The sequence below is a fragment of the Cervus canadensis genome, chromosome 32, assembly GCF_019320065.1.
Source record: "Cervus canadensis isolate Bull #8, Minnesota chromosome 32, ASM1932006v1, whole genome shotgun sequence".
Taxonomy (NCBI): domain Eukaryota; kingdom Metazoa; phylum Chordata; class Mammalia; order Artiodactyla; family Cervidae; genus Cervus; species Cervus canadensis.
Window position 1 is genome coordinate 37917338 of NC_057417.1, and position 16488 is coordinate 37933825.

General features: G+C 40.8%; 1 protein-coding gene across 1 annotated transcript in view; it reads right to left on the reverse strand.

Annotated features, from left to right (window-relative positions):
* LOC122433474 (ATP-binding cassette sub-family A member 17-like) overlaps positions 1 to 16488 on the reverse strand; it is an 86706-nt gene that overhangs the window by 36581 nt on the left and 33637 nt on the right. Inside the window, exons 13-16 of the mRNA XM_043456469.1 lie at positions 12444 to 12599; positions 12151 to 12361; positions 8371 to 8521; positions 4280 to 4378 (exon numbers count right to left, since the gene is read on the reverse strand). Coding sequence (XP_043312404.1) covers positions 4280 to 4378; positions 8371 to 8521; positions 12151 to 12361; positions 12444 to 12599 — 617 coding nt within the window. The remainder of the gene's footprint in view (positions 1 to 4279; positions 4379 to 8370; positions 8522 to 12150; positions 12362 to 12443; positions 12600 to 16488) is intronic.

Here is a 16488-nt window from a genome sequence, read left to right on the forward strand (position 1 = left end):
AAGAGTTGACTCATTGGAAAAGACCCTGATGTTGGGAGGGATTGGGGGCAGGAGGAGAAGGGGACGACAGAGGATGAGATAGCTGGATGGCATCACCGACTCGATGGACATGAGTTTGAGTAAACTCCGGGAGTTGGTGATGGACAGGGAAGCCTGGCGTGCTGCGATTCATGGGCTCGCAAAGAGTAGGACACAACTGAGCGACTGAACTGAACTGAATTGAATGATTAGTGATGCTGAACACATTTTCATATATCTTTTGGCCATCTGAATATTTTCTTTGGAAAAAAGTCTATTCAGGCCCTCTGCCTAATTAAAAATTGGATTTTTTTTGCTACTGAATTGTATGAATTCTTTAAATATTTTAGATACTAACCCCTTATCATATATGTGTCTGCAAATACTTTCTCCCATTCAGCAGGTTGCCTTTGCATTTTGTTGATCATTTCTTTTGCTGTGCAGAAACTTTATTTTTATGTAGTTCTACTTGTTTATTTTTCCTTTTGTTACTTGTGCTAATATTCTCCCCTTTATTGTGAGCTGGACCTAGTGACTAACTTTAGTAAACAGAATATAGCAAAAGTGATAAAATGACACTTCCAAGATTAGGTGACAAAGTGAACATGGTTTCCATCTGGTCATCTCTCTCTGATCACTCGCTGTGGGGGATACTAGCTGCCATATGACAAGGTCACGCCAGCACCCTGGCGGGAGGCATCATGAGCAACTGAGGCCAGCCAACAACAACAGGAGTGAACATGAAAGTGGCTCTCCCCCAGGTGAGCCTTTAGAGACTGCAGCCCCGGCTGGAGACTTGACTACATGCTCATGCTCCGACGCTCAGTCGTGTCCTACTCTTTGCGACCTCGTGGACTGTAGCCCACCAGGCTCCTCTGTCCATGGGATTTTCCAGGTAAGTATATTGGAGTGTGTTGCCATTTCCAACCACCTCAAAGGAGATCTGAGCCAGAACCTGCTAACTACTTGCTCCTGGGCTCCTGACCCACAGAAACTGTGAGGTGACAAATGTTTGTTGTTTCAAGGCTGCTAAGTTTCAGAGTAATTTGCTAGCAGCAATAGATAATCAATACAAGCCAAAAAAGGAGTATAACAGACAGGAGACACCTGAAAGGAAAAAATCGTATGTAAGTAGCTGTCTCAGTAAGAGTGGAAAGAGAGGATGGATCAGAAGAGAGATTGGGTGAGAATTTTCCAAAACTGACCAATACCAGCAAACCACAATGTGAAAAGCGGTAAAAATCCTAAGGAGAGGAACACAAAGAAAACTACACAAATGCACATCACTGTAAAAATGTTGAAAACCTAAGACAAAGAAAAAATAATATTAAAAGCAGCCAGAGGTAAAGGACAGACTGCATTAGAAGAATAACAATAATACTAGCAGCTGACATCCCAGTGGACATAATGGAAGTCAGAAGACAATAGAATGGAAGGAATAAGCAAAAATAATCTATTCATATAATGGAGAACTATTCAGCAATAAAAAACTAAAGTATTTATTATACATGCTACAACATGAATGAACCTCCAAAAATTATTCTACATGAAAGAAGCCAGACATAAAGTACACACTGTATGATTTTTCTACATATGAATCCAAATGATTCCATTCTTATGAAATGTCCAAAATAGGTAAATATATAAAGACAGAAAGTAGACTAGTGGTTTCTTTGGACTAGAAATGGGAACAAGGAATATTTGGAATATTTGCAAATGAACATGAAAGATCTTTCCAGGTGATGAAAATGTTCTAATATTGGCTTACGGTGTTGGTTTATGGTCCCACCATAAATTTACTAAAAGCTATCAAACTATATGGTATGAATTACTGGTTAATGCTACAGTATGTAAATTATACCCCAACAAATCTGTTTTAAGAAGAAGAAATTAGAATTACATTGTAGAAGTATTAAAAACAACCCCTGACAATGTAAAATTCTGTATCAAGGGAAAATTCTTTTAAAAATGGAGGCCAAAAATATATTTTCAGGCAAACAAAAACTCGGAGACTTCATCAGATCAGAAAATTTGCACTAAAGGACATAGATATTGTTTGGGCAGAAAGAAAATAGCCCGAGATGGAAGCTTAAGGGTGAATGATGCTTAAGAGTGTAAGAACAATGCAAAGGGTAAATATGTGCTAAACTTAAATGAATGCTGATTGCACAAAAAAACAATAATGTGCTACGGACTTTCAAATATACACAGAGTTGAAATAGTTGAATAAATACCACATAACAAAAGTGGAACAAATGGAATGTAACAGTGCTATTCATTGCATTGTCTGGAATGCAGTAAATGTGCTAGTTTATTGTACACTTTAATAAGCTAAAAATGCACATTGAAATCTTAGGATAACTCGTAAGAGAAGAGCAAGATAACGTACAAATGCTAAACTAACGGAGGAGAAAATAGAAAGCAAAAAAAAAAAAAAAACCCACTAAATCAATTCCAAAAACTAGAAAGGAAATAAGAGAATATGGAATTGGTGGGATAAATAGAAGACACTGAGCAATATGATAGATTTAAAACTAGATGAATTAGAAGCTTATTACCCACTAGAAAAGACCCTGATGATGGGAAAGACTGAAGGCACAAGAAGGGGGCAGCAGAGGATGAGATGGTCAGACAGCATCACTGACTCAATGGACACGAACCTGCGCAAACTCCAAGAGACAGTGGAGGACAGAGGAGGCTGGCGTGCTGCAATACGTGGGGTAGGAAAGAGCTGGTCATGAATTAGCAACTGAAAAACAACAACAAAGAACTACTTAAAAGATAAATATACACAAATTAATGTTTTTTAAACTCCAACTATATGCCGTTATAAGAAACACATTTAAAATATGTGGCTATATTATGAATGAATGCAAAAGAATGGATAAGGAGAATATCCTTCAAAAATGAGAAACAAAATCATCTCCAGACCAAAATAACTGAGAGCATTTGGCACCAACCAGCATAAAAACAGTAAAGGACATGGGACAGAATGTACTTCAGGCAGCAGGAAAGTCTGAGAAGCACAAGGAAAAAAAAAACACAGAAAGAGCTGAATATATATATGAATGTAAATGACCACTGTCTTTGATAAAACGGTAATGTTTTGTGCAATGTTAAAAAAGAGAATTAAAATATATAATGATAGTATAATGTATAAGTTGGTAATGGTAGGATGTGTGTGAATAAAACTAAAGTGTTTCAAAGTCTTGGTATTTTCCAGGAGCAGAGTAAAAGATGTTACTTCAGCTGAGACTTTGATAAGTTACTTATGTGCATCTCAATATCTAGGCTTACCATTAAAATAATAAAATAAGAAAATATAGTTTCCAACTACTGTGGGGTAGGGAGGAAACTGCAGAATGAGAAAAAAATAATCCATAAAAGGGAGAGAATGTCATACAGACTCAACAGGACTTGTAGAAAATATAAGATAAAATGATAGATATAAATTTTAATATATCATAAGTAATACTCATAAACAGCCTGCATATTCTATTTCAAAGACAAACATTACCAGACTGGGTAAAATAATACTGACCTGGTTTCCTTGCCACTTTATGGCCCAGTGTGGCTGCCTGGGTAGTTTACCAGGGAGGCCCCCTCAAAGCCTTCCTAGCATTGAGCCAGCATTCCTGCTTCATTACATTCATCCTGGTGGATGAATCAGTCAATGCCAGAGCTGCCCTACCTTGGGAGATCTTTTTTTTCCTTCTTTTAATTGGAGGCTAATTACTTTACAATACTGTGGTGGTTTTTGCCATACATTCACATGAATCAGCCATGGGTGTACATGTGTTCCCCATCCTGACCCCCTTCCCACCTCCCTCCCCATCTTATCCCTCAGGGTCATCCAGCCCTGAGCACCCTGTCTCATGCATCAAACCTGGACTGGTGATCTACTTCACATATGATAATAAACATGTTTCAATGCTATTTTAAATGAAATAATAAACCTTCCTAATTGTCTAAACCAGTCGAGTTTGGGTTATTTGTTACTTAGTGTCAAAAGCATCCCAACTGATAGGATGCCACTTTTTGCTTTTCATTCCTAGGAATTTATGTTAAAATTATGTTTGTTGGATGATATTACATTCAATATTTTCTACACTAATGAATATCCCTATTATTGGAAGCACTAGTCAGAGGCTGGAAGACTATTCAGTGAGGATGTTACAGAAAGGATTCAAACACAGGGCAATGTTTAAGTACCATTCCAACCCTAAGATTCCTGGAATCTATGGTTTCCGTATTCACTTACCGAATGAAGATTTCTTCCATAGTGGTGACAGAGGCCCCAAAGCTGGCAATGCCCAGCTCTTCCTGCCTCAGTTCCAAGTCAGTAAACAGAGCTTCAAACCTGGAAGGGAAGAGCAGGTTATTCATCAAATAATCCTTATTATTTGAATCCCTCCTTATTACCCTTGGCTTTCTACAAAGGAAAAAGCATGGGTTATGGAGTTAAGTAGATATTTGTTCAAATCTCAATTCTGTCCCTCTTGAGCTTCATAACTCTGACCTTGAACGATGAGCATAAATAATATCATTTACTTCAAAACCTTCTGTAAGGATAAATCAAAATACACCTAGCACACTGCAGGTGCAAAGTAAATATTAATTCATCTCTGAAATTGTTTGAAGCATCTTTTTTGACTAAAACACTATAAGACTAGAAATCAACTACATGAAAAAAAAACTACAAAATCACAAACATGGAGGCTAAACAACATGCTACTAAACAACTGATGAGTCACTGAAGAAATCAAAGAAGAAATTTAAAAACACCTAGAGACAAATGAAAATGAAACCACAATAATACAAAATCTACATGATGTGGCAAAAGAAGTTCTAAGACAGAAGTTTATAGTGATACAAGCCAACCTCAGGAAACAAGAAAATTTTAAAATAAATGACCTAAACTTAACCTAAAGGAACAACAAGAAGAAACAAAACCCAAAGTTAGTAGAAGAAAATAAATCATAAATATTAGAGCAGAAATGAACAAAGACCAAAAACAATAGAAAAAAGCAATGAAACTAAGAGGAGTTTCTTTGAAAAGATAAACTGATGAACCTTTAGCTAGATTCATTAAGAAAAACAGAAAGTGGGCCCAAATCAATAAAATCAGAAATGAAAAAGGGGAAGCCACAGCGGACACCACAGAAACACAAAGGAATATAAGAACTGTTTATGAACAATCATAGACCAATAACATGCACAATAAAGAAGAAATGGGCAAATTCACAGAAACACGAGACTGAGCCAGGAAGAAATAGAAAATATGAACAGATCAACTATCAGTAACGAAACTGAATCAGAAATAATTTTACAAAACTCCAAACAAACAAAAGTCCAGGACCAGTTGGCTTCACAGGTGAATTCTACCAAACATTTAGAGAAGAAAAACCCTTCTCAAGCTATTCCAAAAAACTGCAGAGGACATAAAGCTTCCAAACTCATTTTATAAGGCCCTGATACCAAAACCAGACAAAGATATCACACACAAAAAGAAAATTACATGCCAATATCACTGATGAGCATAGATGCGAAAATTCTGAATAAAATATTAGCAAACTGAATTCAACAACATATTAAAAGGTTCACATACTGTGATCAAGTGGGATTTATTTCAGGGATGCAAGGGTTGGTTCAGTATCTGCAAATCAATCAATGTGATACACCACATTAACAAACTAGAGAATAAAACTCATATGATTGTCTCCACAGATGAAGGAAAAGTTTCTGGGCAAAATTCAATATCCATTTATGATAAAAACTCTCCACAGAGTGGGAATAGAAGGAACGTTCCTCAACATAATAAAAGCCACATATAAGCCCACAGCTAACATCACACTTGATGTGAAAAACTGCAAGTGTTTCCTCTAAGATCAGGAACAAGACAAAGATGCTCACTCTCACCACTTTCATTCAACATAGTTTTGGAAGTCCTGGCCACAGCAATTAGACATGAAAGAAACAGAAGAAATCCAAATTGGAAAGGAAGACGTAAAGCTGTCTCCATTTTCAAGTGACATGATACTATATGTAGAAAATCCTGAAGATGCCTAAAAAAACTACTAGAACTCATAAATGAATTTGTAAAATTTGAAGAATACAAAGTTAATATACAGAACTCTACTGTTCTATACTGTTCTGTTCTATATACAGAACTCTATACACTTACAAAAAATTATCAGAAAGGAGAATGAAGGAAACAATTTCATTTACCATCACATAAAGAACATTACAGCCAGGGACAAACATACCTGAGGAGATAAAAGACCAGTACTTGGAAAACCATAAGGCACTGATGAAAGAAATTGAAGACAACACAAAGAGGTAGAAAAATACACTTGTTCTTAGATTGGAAGAATTATTATTGTTAAAATGACCATACAATCCAAGGTAATCTACACATTCAATGCAATCTCTATCAAGATACCAATGACATTTTTGACAGAACTAGAACAAATAATTCTAAAATTTTCATGGGAACGCAAGAGGGCCTCGATAGCCAAAGCCATCTTGAGAAAAAAAAGACCAGAGCTGGAAGTATCACATAAAGCGACAGTAATCAAAAGAGTATGGTACTGGCACAAAAACAGACAAGTGGGTCAATGGAACAGAACAGAGAACCCAGAAACAAGCCCACACAGCTACGGCCAATCAGCTTACAACAGAGGAGACAAGGACACACAATGCGGAAACACAGTCTCTTTGTTAAGCTGTGCTGAGAAATAAACTGGACAGCTACATGTAAAAGAATGAAATCAGAACATATTCTCACACCATATACAAAAATAAACTCAAAATGGACTAAGACGTAAATGTAAGACCAGAAATCATAAAACTCCTAGAAGAAAACAAAGGCAGAACACAGTTTTTGGATTTATATCCTAAGGCAAAGGAAACAAAAGCAAAAACAAATGGGACTTAATTAAACTTAAAAGCTTTTGCAGAGCAAAGGAAACTATTGACAAAAAAAAAGATTAGCTATTGAAATGGGAAAAAATATTTGCAAATAGTATATAGACTGATAAGGGGTTAATATCCAAAAACATATAAATGGCTCATTGAACTCAATATCAAAAAGACAAACAACCTAATTTTAAAACAGGCAGAAGACCTGAATAGGCATTTTTCCAGCTCGCATGAAGGGTGTGAAAGTCAGTGTGAAGTAGACCGAATGGGCAATGAGATAAAGCAAGCTGATTAACCTATTTTTAGAGAGCTTCAGCTGCGCAGGGTTACAGGACATGGAGTGGTGGCTGGAAAGAGAGGCAGGCTCAAGACAGTGTATCTCCAGAGCACACTAATATGTTTGTGGACACGAGCCAAAGACAGAGAAGTTGATGATGTAGATGAAAGAGGAAATAATCAAACCAGCAAACTCCCAAGTGGCTGAGTACTTGAGCTGGTGTTGAAAAAAGCAAGTCTGTAGGTCTGTTAAAACGGATAAATAGAGCACTTGTCGGATGGTGTTTACTTTCTCAATGAAGTATAACTAAGATTCCTATCCAAAAGAAACATGAGGACTGAGGAGAGGGAGAGAGGGACATGTTGGGAACGAGTCTGAGGTCTGAAATAATTACAAGGCTGACCTCGGCTCCCACCCCACATCGAAAATCCACTTATAACTTTATAGTTAGCCCTCCAAATCCAAATGTTCTGCATACACAGATTTAACCAAATGAAGGGTAGTGTAGTACCATAATAACCTATTTATTGAAAAATCCGGGTATAAGTGGACTCACACAGTTCAAACCTATGTCGTTCAAGGGTCAACTGTAATATAAAGGAAAATCAAGTAGTTTTCATCTGAGCTCAGTTACTTGGGTACCTGTAATTAGAGTTCACACAGTCAAGGGCCCCTTTGACACCATCATAAAGAATTTGATTTTAATCTGAAAGCAGCTGGGAGCCATCAGGGGTTTTTAAGGAGGGAGGGAACATGACCAAAAGGCTTCGCTGGTGGCTCAGATGGTAAAGAACCCTCCTGCCAGTGCAGGAGATGCAGGTTCGATCCCTGGGTCAGGAAGATCCCCTGCAGAAGGAAATGGCAACCCACTCCAGTATTCCTCCCTGGGAAATCCCATGGACAGAGGACCTGGCAGGCTACAATACATGGGGCTGCAAAAGAGTCAGACATGACTTAGTGACTAAACAGCAACAACAGAGTCCTGTATTTTCAAGTGCACTCTGGCTGGAGTGCGGTGTCTTTCTAGGAAATATCAAACGCCTAGAGATCCAGACCATTACAGAATTGAGAGCCCTTGGTGAGGACAGGGACGGGAGAGATGACTGAACACTGAGCATATGCAAACAATTACTCCAGCCCTCTCAGGTCCATACCTGTGCATGCTTTCTTTAGGAAGTATAAATGTTAGTTCTTCTCCAATGCTAGACTGGAAGACTGCATATGGTATGTGCTGGTAAATCAGAAGAGAAAGCTTCTCTGTGTCACAATGTGGTTTTCTTACCAGAGTTATATAATATCCTGCACCTGAAACATTTAAAACATCATGAAATGGTTTTTCTCTTTTTAGTTACACTTAATGTTCTATAGCCTAGAACAGGACAGCTCCATAGGCTAGACAAGCTGGAGACCTGTGGTGGATTTGCCTTGGGAGGTCTATAATACTATTCTTGAGTCTCTCCTTTGACTCCATAGTTGGGAAGTGATAACAGCATTTAGCAATACTAGGCAAAATAAAGGAGGGCTGCATTAAAGGCAACACTCTGCTTAAGGGATAACTAATGTGGGGAGGTGAAAATTGAGCAGGGAGAGACCTTGAACATTAAAGTTAAAAACAAAAATATCTCTTTCATAATTTAATTATGTTTTGAGAACACATACCCTATGGTATTCTAAACATTCTTTCAGAAGCTACTAGTAACACTTGTTACTACATTGCTGGCACTGTAGTCATTCAACAAACATTCACTGAGCTCCTATGACATGACGGGCACTTTTTTAGATACTGAGCATATAGCAGCAGATCAAACAGTCAAAAATCCCTACTCTCACTCAAGGAGCTTTCATTACAGGAACGTGAGACATATGATAAGGTAAATAAGTAAATCAAGGCCACGCTAGTATCAAGTGCTAAGGCAAAAGATGAACAGGAAGGGGATACAGAATATTGGGGATCGTGACTTTGAAGGTGGGGAAGGCCTCACTGAGAATGTGACATCTCTGAAAGGACTGAAGACCTGAGGAAAAGGAGGAGGCGTGGCAATATGTGGTCTGGGATGAAGGAGGCGGCCCATGTCCTGGATCAGAAAGGGGGCCCTGAGGCGGGAGCAGAAGAATATCAGGAGAAATGGCTGGGGTAGCAGGACCAGGCTAAGCAAGGCATCTGGGCAACTCCCAGGACCCTGCCTTTTCCTTTCAGAAAGTGGGATGGGAAGTCATCAGTGGACTGAGCAGCAGAGTGGCACACTCATTCTGACAAGTGGGCCAGAGGCCAGGCGTGGGCTAGAAGCAACTTCCATGATCCAGGCAGGGAGACAGTAGGCTGGGCCAGGGTGTCAGGAGGGCAAGGCCACTGGGGTTGGCAGATGGATCAGATGTGGGCTATGACACACAGAGGATCAGGGGCCCTGAGGTTCTGGCCAAGCTGCTAAACGGATGGAGCTGCCTTTACTGTGGGTGAGCTGGTGTGTTGGTCAAGAGCTGGAGTTCAGCTGTGCATCAGCCACGGACAGTCCAACAGGCACGTTCCCTGTCTGAGGGTGTGGAGAGTCAGCAGTAGAGGCACCAAGCTGGAGCTCCGCTGAGAGGTCCTGCGCAGACACGTTTCAGCACAGACACATGTCAGTCAGGACCCTGAGTGAGACCGCTGAGTCAGTGAGCAGGGGAAAAACAGTGAAGCAACCTGGGCGCTTCCAAGCCTAGCAGCAGAAGTGATGCAGAGGAGCAGTCAGAGACGCTAGAGGGAAACCCAGAGGGCTGGGGTCCAGGAATGCAGGGGGATGTCTGTGGTGGGATGTCCAGCAGGAGTGCACCCCGCTGTGGAGAGGACAACTCACCCTATGCAGGCATTAGCTCCCTCTTTGAGGAACATGGTCTCTTAATCTTCATTTTAATAAAGGAAAATAATAGAATGGGAAAGACTAGAGATCTCTTCAAGAAAATTAGAGATATCAACGGAATATTTCATCCAAAGAGGGGCACAATAAAGGACAGAAACAGTATGGACCTAACAGAAGGAGAAGATATTAAGAAGAGGTGTCAAGAATACACAGAAGAACTGTACAAAAAAGATCATCACGACCCAGATAAACACAATGGTGTGATCACTCATCCAGAGCCAGATACCCTGGAATGTGAAGTCAAGTGGCCTTAGGAAGCATCACAAGGAATAAAGCTAGTGGAGGTGAAGGAATTCCAGCTGAGCTATTTCAATTCTTAAAACATGATGCTGTGAAAGTGCAGTATTCAATATGCCAACAAGTTCAGAAAATTCAGCAGTGGCCACAGGACTGGAAAAGGTCAGTTTTCATTCCAATCCCAAAGAAAGACAATGCCAAAGAATGCTCAAACTACTGCACAATTGCACTCATCTCACACGCTAGCAAAGTAATGCTCAAAATTATCCAAGTGATGCTTCAACAGTACGTGAACCATGAACTTCCAGATGTTCAAGATGGATTTAGAAAAGGCAGAGGAAGCAGAGATCAAATTGCCAACATCCATTGGATCATTGATAAAGCAAGAGAATTCCAGAAAAGCATCTACTTCTGCTTTATTGATTTCACCAAAGTCTTTGACTGTGCAGATCACAATAAACTGTGGAAAATTCTTCAAGAGGTGGGAATACCAGATCACCTGACATGTCCCCCTGAGAAATCTATATGCAAGTCAAGAAGCAACAGTTAGAACTGGACATGGAAAAAGAGACTGGTTCCAAATTGGGAAAGGAGTACGTCAAGGCTGTATATTGTCACTCTGTTTACTTAACTTATGTGCAAAATGCCAGGCTGGGTGAAGCACAAGCTGGAATCACAACTGCCAGAAGAAATATCAATAACCTCAAATATGTAGATGATACCACCCTTATGGCAGAAAGTGAAGAAGAACTAAAGAGCCTCTTGATGACAGTGAAAGAGGAGAGTGAAAAAGCTGGCTTAAAACTCAACATTCAGAAAACTAAGATCATGGCAACTGGTCCCATCACTTCATGGCAAACAGATGGGTAAACAATGCAAACAGTGACAGACTTTATTTTCCTGGGCTTCAAAATCACTGCAGATGGTGATCACAGCCATGAAATTAAAAGACACTTGCTCCTTGGAAGAAAAGCTATGACCAACTTACACAGAATATTAAAAAACAGAGACATTACTTTGCCAACAAAGGTCTGTCTAGTCAAAACTATTGTTTTCCAGTAGTCATGTATGGATGTGAGAGTTGGACTATAAAGAAATCTGAGAGCTGAAGAATTGCTGCTTTTGAACTGTGGTGTTGGAGAAGACTCTTGAGAGTCCCTTGGACTGCAAGGTGATCCAGCAAGTTCATCCTAAAGGAAATCGGTCCTGAATATTCATTGGAAGGACTGATGCTGAAGCTGAAATTCCAATACCTTGGCCACCTGATGTGGAGAGCTGACTCATTTGAAAAGACCCTGATGCTGGGAAAGATTGAAGGCAGAAGAACGGGATGACAGAGGATGAGATGGTTGGATGGCATTACTGACTAGATGGATGTGAGTTTGAGTAAGCTCTGGAAGATAGTGATGGACAGAGAAGCCTGGCATGCTGCAGTTCACGGGGTCGCAAAGAGTCGGACACAACTGAGCGACTGAACGAACTGAAACTAAGGCTACAAAACGATGAACTATCTTGGTAACAAGGGTGAAGAGCTACCAGCATGGAGCTCAGGCACAGGCCTTCTGATTCCAAGTCTCAGAGATTCTTTCCACTCTCCTCCTCCTCATTCTCACAGCCCCTCCACTTGGGCCTCGGGTCTCCACCCACAGGGAGCAGACAGGCCGTCTAGAGAAGGCCGCTCCCTGCCTGACCTCAGGGGCCCTCGGGGAACGTGACCAGTGGACACTTTCTCCCACACCTGGACCAGCCACATGGACCCCGTGCGGAATGGACTTTTGGTTGCCCGCCTGCCCTGCTCACCATATTTCTCCTTGAGGAACAGCGATGACCCGCAGCACTGCAGCTCCCCCTTGGCCATGATAGCGATGCGGTCCCCCAGCAGGTCGGCCTCGTCCATGAAGTGGGTGGTCAGCAGGATGGTGCGGTCGCTCTTGTGCTGCTGCAGAAGGTCCCAGATGGCCCTCCTGGAGATGGCGTCCACGCCCGAGGTGGGCTCGTCCAGCATCAGCACCTGGAGGGCGGAGGGGCGGCATCGTGAGGATGGCAGAGCCCCGCCCGGGCTGCAGGCCGCGCCGCAGGCCCCCCGGGCCTACCTTGGAGCCCGCGATGAGGGCGATGCCGATGGAGAGCTTGCGCCGCATCCCGCCACTCAGAAACTTGCTCCGGGAGTCCCGCTTCTCCTCCAGCCCGAGCACGTGCAGCATGCGTTTGACCTCCTCAGGGCACTTCTGACGCGGCAAGCCTTTCAGCTGAAACGGCAGGGATGGAGGTCCACCAGGGCTTCTAACGGGGCCGGGGACCGCCCAACAAGCATTTTGCTTGTAGATCAGTACCCCCTTATCTTCCTTATCTGAGATTTTTCTTTTCACAGTTTTAGTTACCCACTACCCACAGTGAACCATAGTCTGAAAACATTAAATAAAAAATTAACAGAAATAAACTCATAAGTTTTAAATCGTGCACACCGTTCTGAACACTGAAATCATGTGCCATGCTGCTCTGTCCTGCCCAGGATCCCCACCCATCGACATCGTCTGCTTTTGACATCCAACCACCATCAACACTTCCATGATCTGATGATCCAGGATCACCTGGAGCCTGGATCCTCCTTTTGATGAATCATCAGGTCAACAGCCTAAAGCTGTGTCACAATGCCGGAAATCCTTCACCTCACTTCATCTCATCACATGGGCATCTTACCATATCAAATCACAAGAACAGCACGTGCATGCTAAGTAGCTTCAGTCGTGTCTGACTTTGAAACTCCATGGACTGTAGCCCCCCAGGCTCCTCTGTCCATGGGATTCTCCAGGCAAGAATACTGGAGTGGGTTGCCATGTCCTCCTCCAGGGGATCTTCCTGACCTAGGGATCAAACCCAAACTCTTATATCTCCTGCATTGGCAGGTGGGTTCTTTACCACTAGCACCACCTTTAAGTACAGTACAATAAAAAATTTGAGAGAGAGAGATCACATTCACATAACTTTTATTACAGCCCGTCAGGCTCCTCTGTCCATGGAATCCTCCAGGCAAGAATACTGCAGTTGGTGGCCATCTGCTTCTCCAGGGAATCTTCTTGACATAGGGATTGAACCTGGGTCTCCTGCATTGCAGGCGTATTCTCTACCATCCAAGCCACCAGGGAAGCTCCTTTATTACAGTATATTGTTATAATTGTTCTATTTTATTGATTGTTGTTAATGTCTTGCTGTGCTTAATTTAGAAATTAAACTTTGTCATAGGTTGCATGTACAGGAAAAAAACAGAGGACATATAGACTTTGGTACTATCTGAGATTTCAGGCATCCACTGGTGGTCTTGGAGCAAATCCCCCACAAATAAGGGGGGGCTTTCATATATACATAAACCATACATGAGAAAAATACACAGTAAAGTTACTACCTTTAGGGAAAGGGATACAAGGCTTTTGCATCTTTTTATTCCACAAGCTGTGAGGCATGTGGGATCTTAGTTCCCTGACCAGGGATTGAACCTGGGCCATTGGTAGTGAAAGGGCAGAGTCTTAACCACTGACTGCCAGAGAAGACCTTGCTTTTGCATCTTGAACCATCTAAATAAATGACTTATTAATACTAAGTACTACAGCATATTAAAAGGGTTATACACCATGAAGTGGGATTTATCCCAGGAATGCAAGAAAGGTTCAATATATTAAGAATCATTGTAAGTATTAAATAATAAAGAATCTGGCTGGTGTCTGTCCCCAGTTACTGGGAGGAGCCTCTAAATCCTGGGAGTGATGATATGTCTTTGTTATTCCTGGTAGTACCCTCAGGTTACACCTGCTCCTGAAGTGATAAAGATCCAGGCTGGTCATACCAGAAAGATCAACCATGTGATCTGAGAGTTGGGGCTTTGAGCCAGGTTATCAGTCTGATCTCCCGATCTGCTAGGAGGGAGCGAGTGCAGATTAAGTTTAGTCACGAGGTTCATGATTCGATCACAAACCTATGTAATGAAACTCCAGTAAAAACTAGACACTTAGGTGAAGCTTAGGTGAGTTACTCTTACAGTGATGCGCCAAGAGGGTGTCACACCCTTAAGACATGGAAGCTTTTCATTTGGGACCCTCCCAGACATCACCCTGCATGTCTATTCTCTTGGCTGGTCCTGATTTACGTATCCTTTATAATATACACATATAATATATAATATAATCCTGAATTCTGTGAGTCATTCTAGTGAATCAGTGAAACTGAGGAGTCAGTGGGAACTCCTAAATTCAGGTTCTTGGAAGTGCTTTGTTTGGGAATCCCAAGCTCTGGCTATTTTCTGATGTGGCAGCAGTCTTGTGGGGAACTGTGCCTGTAGCATGTGAAGTGTGCACTGACTCCATCGTTAGTGTTGAATTGCATTGCAGTGATACAGCATATTAGAAGAATAAAAAGTTGAAGGGGCAAGCTGATCCTAGAATTTACATGGAAATGCAAGGGACCTGGAACAGACAAAACAATCTTGAAAACAAACAAAAAAGAGTTGGAGGACTCACATTCTTTGATTTCAAAACTTACTACAGGGACTTCTCTGGTGGTCTAGGGGCAAAAACTCCCATGCTCCCAATGCAGGGGGCCCAGGTTTGATCAGGGAACTAGATCCCAAATGCCTCAACTAAGACCTGGCACAGCCAAATAAATAAATAAATATTTTTTAAAAACTTACTACAGAGCTATAGTAATTAAGAAATTGTGGTATTGGCATAAGGATAGATGCATAGACCAATGAAATAGAGTTGAGAGTCCAGGAATAATCCCATATATCTACAGTCAATTGATTTCTGACAAAGGTGCCAAGACCATTCAATGGGGAAAGAATGGTCTTTTCAACAAATGGTGCTGGACAACTGAATATCCACATGCAAAAGAATGAATCTGACCTCTATCTCACACCATCTAAAAATTAGCTCAAAATGTATCAAAGACCTAAATGTAAGAACTAATGTAACAAACTCTCAGAAGGAAACAGGTGTAAATCCCAGGCGATGCTTTTTAAAATATGACATCAAGAGCATAACAACTAAAGAAAATACAGATACACTGAGTTTCATCAGAATTTAAAACTTTTGTGCATCAAAGCACATTATCAACAAAGGGAAAAGAAAATGCACAGAAATGGGAGAAAGTTTTTTGCAAATCATATACTTGATAAGGATCTACCATCTAGAACACACAAAAAATTCTCAAAGCTAAACTACAAGGAGATAAGCAACCCAACTGAAAAATGGGCAAAGGACTTTAATAGACATTTCTCCAAGTAAATAAATAAATGGCCAATAAGCAAATGAAAAGATGCTTAATATCATTATAGTCACTGGAGAAATGTAAATCAAACCCACCATGAGATACCAATTTATGGCACCTAGAATGGAAGTACCTCAGAAAGTTTTTTAAAAAGTTAAACACAGAGGTAGATCTTGTGACCCATGAATTTCAATACTAGGTATATACTCCAAAGAACTGAAACTAGGTGTTTAAACAAAAACTTGAACACTAGTATTCATGGTATTATTCACATGGCCAAAAGGTACAACCCAGGGGTCCATCAACTGATGAATGGATAACCAAGATATGGCATACAATTCCATACAATGGAACATTATTCTGCCATTGAAAGGAGTAAAGTATTGATACATGCCGAAATATGGATAATTCTTGAACACATTAAGTGAAAGAAACCAGACACAGACAGTCACATTTTGTGTGATTCCATTCACAGGAACTACTCAGAACAGTCAAATCTACAGTAACAGAAAGCAGATTAGTGGTTTCCAGGGGCTGGGGGGAAGGAAGAATGGGGAGTGATCACTGATGGATCCAGGTTTCTTTTCAGGGAGATGAAAATGTTCTGTAGTTAGAGAGTGGTGATGAGCACTGTGAACGTAGTTTTTAAAACTACTGAATTTTATATTGCAAAATAAGCAAAATGGTGAATTTTATGATATATGAATTTCATCAATGAAGTAAATAATTAGACTAAAACAATACTTTCTAGAAACTTTTTAATTCAAAGATTTTAAATGCCACACCCCTTCCTCTTTCTGAATGTTTAGGGAATAGTGTCCATAAGAGGTTTCAAGTCCCTCTGAGGTTGAGTCAGAAAGTTGCAAGTTATCTTACCAT